Below are 7628 nucleotides of genomic sequence, written 5' to 3'. Positions count from 1 at the left end.
ATATATATATATATATATATATTATTTTATATTTTCTATTGAAAATCTTTTTTTTCTTTGAAAATTATACGAACGTCCCTAATCGTAGAGGAGTTATTTTGTAACAATAAAAATTAAACTATTTAGGTCGGGATTTGTTAATCTTGCACTACTTCTTGTTTAATTCACCGAAGATGAAACCTAAACCCAACTAAAACTAAACAACAGAACCAATCGAACTTAAAAACATTAAACCTTACACTTTTGCACGTCTCTTCCCAACGTGCTCCCAACAAACTAACGATTTTTCTTACGTACAAATTTGCACCCACTCCCCACCACCACCATCTACTAGCATGTCCAAACCACCCCCACCACCACCTTTGCCACCTCCGTGTTAGTGTTTTTCAGATTAACAATGGGAGGAGATCATCGTAGGAGGCCATCATTAATGCCTCTAAATAATTGTATCTCCTCCCTTTCTTTGCTCTTCATTTCCCTTTACCTTCTCACATCAAACCATGCTTATGCTGTTTCAGCCCCTTCTTCATCACCATCTGCTTCGTATGAGCCGTTTGATAATTATCTTATCGATTGTGGGTCTTCCATGGAAACAAAGCTGGATGATGGACGGGTGTTCATGTCGGATTCTGAATCCACCACTTACTTATCCACTAAACAAGATATCCTAGCGTCGGTTGATTCCATTCGCAGCAGTGTCTTCCCCGATCCCACCTTTTCTTCAATGGCGGATTTATACAAAACCGCGAGGGTTTTCAATGGTGTCTCAAAATATACGTTTTCCATCTCGAAACCAGGCAAACATTGGGTTCGTCTTTACTTTTACCCTCTTCATCACCCTCTCTACGATCTTAAAACCGCGGTTTTCACTGTCCATACCCAGAAGTTCGTCCTTTTACATGATTTCTCTGTAGGTGATGATTCTAAGGTGGCTTTCAAGGAGTATCTCGTTAACGCTACACAACATTTCTCCCTCGTTTTCGAGCCGAAAAAGGGTTCATGCGCGTTTGTTAACGCCATCGAGATCGCGGCTGTTCCCGATGAAGTTTTCTCTGATTCTGCACTGATGGTTCCGCAAGGTGGCACTGTGAATGGCTTGTGGAATTATGTTTTGGAAGTTTCGTATCGGTTGAATATGGGAGGACCAACGTTGAGTCCAAAAAACGATACATTGGCGAGGACATGGCTGCCTGATGAGCCATACAATGTGTTTCCACAAGGAGCTCAAGCTGTGAAAGTTTCTTATATCAGGCTTGATAAACGGATTACTCGGTTCATTGCTCCTGATTTAGTTTACGAAACCGCGAAAAGGATGACACCCGAGGCGTATGCTCAGACGATGGAGCCGAATTTCAATCTCACTTGGACAGTGAAAGTCGATGCAGGATACTCGTATCTCATAAGGATGCACTTTTGCGACATTGTAAGCAAGTCCCCCAATGACTTGTACTTCAATGTGTATATAAACAGCTTTATGGTGGTTTCGAGTCTCGATCTCACTGCAGCAGCTGGTGGCTTGGCCACTCCGTATTACATGGATTTCGTGCTCAATGCGTCGGTCATCACGAACAATTCTATCCTGGTTCAAGTCGGTCCATCCTCGAATGGTGGCCTACCTGATGCAATCCTCAATGGCTTGGAGATCATGAAGCTGAGCAACTTTGCTGGTAGTTTGGATGGTTTGTATGCTGTTGATGGTTCATACAAGGGGAAACCTATGAAACTCAAAGTGGTTGCAATTTCAGGGCTCTGTATGGCCTTCTTCGCCATGTTCTTCCTCGGAATTGTTTGTATCCGGTGGAGAAAACGGCCTTGCAATTGGCAAAAACAGAAGAGCTTCTCGTCGTGGCTTTTACCGGTCCATGGAGGCAGTTCGAATTTCTTGAGCATATCCCGGAAAACGAGCATGTTTGGCTCAAGGAAAAGTAAGAGTGGACACTCAAGTTTGTACTCTACTCAGGGTCTTGGCAGGTCCTTCACTTTAGCTGAGCTACGAACCGCGACACATAATTTTGATGAAAAGACGGTGGTTGGTGTCGGTGGGTTCGGGAAAGTGTTCCTTGGGACCCTAGAAGACGGAACCAAGGTCGCAATAAAACGAGGAAACCAGGGATCCGAACAAGGCATAGACGAATTCAATACCGAAATACAAATGCTTTCAAAGCTTAGGCATCGCCATCTCGTGTCACTTATAGGATTTTGTGACGAGGAATCGGAGATGATCCTGGTTTACGAGTACATGGCCAATGGTCCGTTCCGCGACCATCTCTATGGTTCGAATGACAAACCGACTCTGTCCTGGAAACAAAGGCTCGATATCTGCATTGGTGCAGCGCGAGGATTGCATTATCTCCACACCGGTGCAGCACAAGGGATCATCCACCGCGACGTAAAGACAACAAATATTCTTCTAGATGATAACTTTGTAGCCAAAGTATCTGATTTCGGGCTCTCAAAAGCTGCTGCAATGGAGCAAGGCTATGTCAGCACTGCAGTGAAGGGTAGCTTCGGGTACCTCGATCCAGAATACTTCAGAAGACAACAACTAACAGATAAATCAGACGTTTACTCGTTTGGTGTGGTGCTTTTCGAGGTTTTATCGGCAAGGCCAGTGATATGCCCCGGGCTTCCGAGGGACCAAGTTAGTTTAGCCGAATGGGCAATGCAGTGGCATAGAAAAGGGATGATTGAGAACATCGTGGACCCCAAGATTACAGGGAGTATCAATGAAGAATCATTGAAAAAGTTTGCAGAAGCTGCAGAGAAATGCTTGGCTGAATATGGAGCTGACAGGCCAAGCATGGGGGATGTGTTGTGGAACTTGGAATCTTCATTGCAACTTCAAGAAGCTTCTTCAAAGATTGATGAATCATTAGAAAGAAAACGAGGTATAGATCCCGACGCCATTGCCAACCTTCTTTCTGGAATTGATGATGATTCTGAGGTGAATGTTGCCTCTCACTTGAATTTTCCAAATGTGGGAAATATCCAAGCAAGGTAAATCATGGGGTTTCTTCTTCCTTTTTGTGCGCTCATTCACCTGTATTGCTTTGTAAAATGTTACAGCCTTGTTTCATGGTTAATGAAAAAAACACTGTACTGCTTATGTTTCTGTAATTTCATGAAAATTGTTAAATAATTAAGATAGAATTTTCGACTGTCTTACAGAGTTTACATATATTTACAAGTCTAGTCTACTATAAAGAAATTTCATGGCAACCAATGCTTTTCGTTTCATTGATAAAAGTACCATAGGGTTACATTCTTCGTTTCATTGAGTATCGTCTTCAGGAGAAGAATCCCTCGATACCTGCTTATAGTCTTCTTTCTCGTCATAGTAATCGACACAAGAAGGTTCGCCGTTAAGATCAACAGTTACACCATTTGGTTTCCTCACAAACTGTCCCCTCAAGCGCGGCCTCCTTTCGGCTAGCTTTTTTCTGTTTACGTATCGAATCTTCTTATCGAAACAGCGCTCTTTCCTTTTCTGCCGAAATTTGATTAATGCTGCCTCTCTTCTGTCAACCTTACTTGGTTTCACTTCACCGGGAGATGAATTTCCAACAGATGGCCATGAATGACCTGTCAGCATTGGACCAGGTTGCATGCACATGTTAACAGGGTAGTACGGAAACGATGCCATACCACTAACATGCGAATGGGAATGACAATGTTGAAGGTGATTATATTGAGGTACCACACCGGAACTAGCATGGTTTTGGAGTTCAAGGAGGTTGTTCTGAAACAACATGGCCGATGGCGGCATCATAACTTGATTCATAGCTCCCGACATATAGTATGAAAATGCACTTTGTGTTGGTAAACCAGATACATCATGTCGAGGTTTGTTTCTTGGCGGCACAAGTTCCTGAAGGAACTTGTCTTCCCCAAAATTCTTATGTTGTGAGAACTCCATCGACGCAGGAGCAGAAGACCTTTCTAACGAAAGTGAATCCGGTACACTACTGCTGCTTGGAAAGTCGTCGCCTTGAGAACAGTTTTCCCACGCTTCACCGTTCTCATGTACTTGGGTATCATTAACCACTTGTTGACCGTATTGCGGAAGATTCTCTTCAAGGATCTTAATTTGGGCAGCATTTTCGTCATTAGGGGTCGACGCTTGAGCGCTGCTTTTTACCGTTGGTGATTTTACGTAAGCAAAAAAGGCAGATGACTCGCCAATCTTTAGTTCACTCTTCTTTGGACCACATGCAAGTTGCCCTGCTCAAAATATCACCAACATTAGGACATGTACTGAATAAGAGAATCAGTTAATGCAAAAGTTCGGAAACCAGAAAAAGAATCACAGCCATGGTTTCTCGGTATTCCAGTGTTATCGCATGATAACTAATGCTTGCATTATAATGAATAATAGATGAAGAAAAGATAACTGATTTTGAAACATCGTCTGACTCGTTTAATAGTACAACAAAGCAATATCCCATGCAATAAAAAATGAAACATTATACTGAAGACTAATGTTTTCCAAAGAATCCGAAAATAGAAGGCAAAATTATATCACTCTATTCCTTAAAATATCCCATGCATTAATAGAAAATAATCTCAAATATGATATCCAATATTTTCTAGGCAAGGAACAGTATAAGAGCAGTCCACCTGTTCTCCGGTCACTTATTCCTGGAACACGAGGACGACATTCAACTGAATCATTCTGAGGAGGCTGCACAGTAGCAGCAGCGAACTGAAAGAAAAAAAAACACATATATGAACACAACCATAAATTTCACTCTTTACGCCATTGATTTTCCATATATTCATAAAACCAAGTAAAGATCATGAAATTACAGCATGCATCCACAGCTGCAGATTATTCTCATTCATAGACAACTTTCGTAACATGCCTAAAGTGCATATTTATAACCTATCCTATACAACATCACAATGGCTGCAAACTAACTGGATAATTGGTTCCGCAGATAACAGATTCCTGTTCAGGAGTCTATAAATACCTACTATAAAATCTCATCACAGGAAGCAACACAGATCAACTTCAACCATATAAACAGGAAGACAATAACAATAGATAAATACACTTAAATCGCATATATTATGACCAGGAGTCATTTCATAAAGTAAAAGTTAATGATCTCATTATCCACATTCGAACATGGTTTTCCCCTAATTTTAAATGTACACAAATACGTATTTGGTTATCTGAGTTCAATACTCACTTCGTCTTCCAGATGGATTGGAGCTCGCATCTCTGGATTGGTGGCCTTCCGGGACTTGTCCGCTGTGTCATCCGAGAACAAAGTAGTACTGTTTGTATTAGCATCACCAGGGTCTGATGCCACCAGATCAAAGTCATAGTTCAAGATGTTCCTTTCTGCCAGACCAAGCTGCCAGAGAAAGAAACAAACTTAATATCACAGGTAGTTCTCATTAAACATCCATTCATGCATACATATCAACTCTCAAAGGAATGTCGGTTAATGGGTTTCTCGGTTCTTTCTATCTAATTTTTTACCCTAATTATACTCTTACAAGTATAAACCGCAATGGAACTGTTTTTACAGTAGGGAGGAAATCAAAGACAGACAGAGGGGGGAAAACCCTACAAAAAGTACATCTGAAAGTAACCGATAAAAGGAAAACTGCTAAAAAAACAAACCTCACGCCGCCTTCTCCACATATGTGTCCACAAGTTCAACAATTCATTGGTTCGTAAAGGCTTGACAAGATAATCAGCAGCACCAAGCCTCAAACACTTAACAACAATAGAGACCTCATCCCGGGCCGACATCACTTATCATTGAAAGGAAAGAAAAATATAATAATCAGACCACAAACACCAAAAAGGAAAAATCGCAATAAAAAAAATCAGACAGCCAAAGAAAAGAAGGTTAAAGGAAAACTCACTAATAACAGGAATCCGACGCAGTTCCTTATTCCGCATAATATACTTCAACAACTTCATTCCTTTTGACATCGGGAGGTCAACTTCTGCGAGTATGATATCAATTTCAGCTCCCTCGGCATTCAGTGCATCAATAACTCGTCTAGCGGAGCTCACTGAAGTCACTGTGAATAAAATGTAACACAAAATCATGAAGCTGATATCTCTTCTAGAAGTATATGGAAAGAGTCATCGGTCATGAAACTATAGGACACTCTCCTAATTGGAACATATAATGATAGAAGTAATACAAAATGTTGAGTTCCTACAAAAAGTAGAAGCAGCCTAAATAAGTGGCACAATGAACATACTCTAAAATGTAATACAACTCTCAATTCAAAAGGTCAACCATCACTATGTTATACATATTGAAACACACATAAGCCCTGATGGTGGAGGTAAGGGAGGATCGCAGCATTTTAAGTCAGGGGTCAACTTATAAAATTCTAGGTGGTCGAAAATGAATTATCAATAGAAGATACAAAGAAAATATCTAAAATGTATGAAAATTTTAAATTTTCAGGGCGGCTTCGGTCCATCCCTGGCGGAGGGGAAAGTCTAAACAGCAAAGAGAATTGAAAAAGGATGATAACTAATTGAATTACATAGAATTCATAATATAACTCTCAGTAATAGAAGAATGAAAAAGAAAAATTAACAGAAAGAGAAGCATACCCTGGTAAGAACATCTCACAAGTAGTGAAAAAACTTCTTCACAACTCTTGGTATCATTATCACATAGCAAAATCCTCACTTTGCTCCTATCTGTAAACCCACCTCCTCCTACTCCTGCTTTACAATCTTTATTAAAATTCAGCTCTTTGGTCTCCATATTCCTCCCCCACACTCCAAAAAGCAAAGATAAAACCTTGCTTCTAAAAACTATCTTAAAAAATGCTCTCTTTTTTTATAAATCAAAAGGAGGATACTAAAGGAAGCCCATAAAAGTATTCATCTTTCCCAACAATCTAAACAAGATACAAAATTGGGATCAGGGTTTCTAACCATCCTGAACCTACTCTCCCCGTCCGTACACACCGCCTAATAAAGGACCGAGCTTGATTCTTCATCAAAGTTATCATGTCTTTTTCCATTTGGTTTAAAAAATGAATTAGACTTTCCATAAATGGCACAGAAATGCACAAGTGGACCCAATCGAGGATGTATGGTTGGATGAACCATGAACGGCCCAGATTTCAGCTCCACAAGGAACCCGTAAACAAAACGACCAAAGTGGAGATTACCTCATTCTGAATTCTGATAAGAGAAAATCGCCTCAGTAATCAAAAATGCCTTATAATATACGATTTTAACCAACTTTTTTTGGATTTGCCAAAATGACCAACAAAATCGCAACGCGAAATAAAAATCGCAACGCGATCCCCAGAATCGCAAATCAGTTTCCAAAATCGCAACGCGATTCTTGAAAATCGCAATGCGATAGTACAAATTCGCATTGCGATTTTACAGAATCGCAACGCGAATATGAAAATCGCAACGCGAACACATAAATCGCAACGCGTATCCGTAAATCGCAACGTGTATCCGTAAATCGCAACGCGTATCCGTAAATCGCAATGCGTATCCGTAAATCGCAACGAGAATCTGTAAATCGCAACGATAATCCGTAAATCGCAACGAGAATCTGTAAATCACAACACTGAAATTTTGGGTATATAACTACGCAACAGCAGCAAATCATAAACTAAAT

At 40.4% G+C, this 7628-nt stretch overlaps 2 protein-coding genes across 2 annotated transcripts; one reads left to right on the top strand and one right to left on the bottom strand.

Moving 5' to 3' along the window:
- Positions 1–397: 397 nt before the first annotated feature.
- Positions 398–3002, top strand: LOC120162763 (probable receptor-like protein kinase At5g61350). The gene has a single exon (XM_039172846.1). The coding sequence runs from the start codon at positions 398–400 to the stop codon at positions 2999–3001; it is 2604 nt and encodes an 867-aa protein (XP_039028777.1). The 3' UTR covers position 3002.
- Positions 3003–3251: 249 nt separating this feature from the next.
- LOC120162791 (two-component response regulator-like APRR1) lies at positions 3252–6851 on the bottom strand. The gene is made up of 6 exons (XM_039172868.1): positions 6593–6851; positions 5881–6042; positions 5633–5766; positions 5193–5360; positions 4618–4702; positions 3252–4221 (listed from the first exon to the last, which is right to left on the bottom strand). The coding sequence occupies exons 1-6, from the start codon at positions 6747–6749 to the stop codon at positions 3272–3274; spliced, it is 1656 nt and encodes a 551-aa protein (XP_039028799.1). The 5' UTR covers positions 6750–6851; the 3' UTR covers positions 3252–3271.
- Between the last annotated feature and the right edge of the window lie 777 nt (positions 6852–7628).

The sequence above is a fragment of the Hibiscus syriacus genome, unplaced genomic scaffold (assembly GCF_006381635.1).
Source record: "Hibiscus syriacus cultivar Baekdansim isolate YM2019G1 unplaced genomic scaffold, ASM638163v2 tig00111408_pilon, whole genome shotgun sequence".
Classification (NCBI taxonomy): domain Eukaryota; kingdom Viridiplantae; phylum Streptophyta; class Magnoliopsida; order Malvales; family Malvaceae; genus Hibiscus; species Hibiscus syriacus.
The sequence above is the reverse complement of the archived record's forward strand: the minus strand, read 5'-3'. Positions and strand labels throughout refer to the sequence as shown.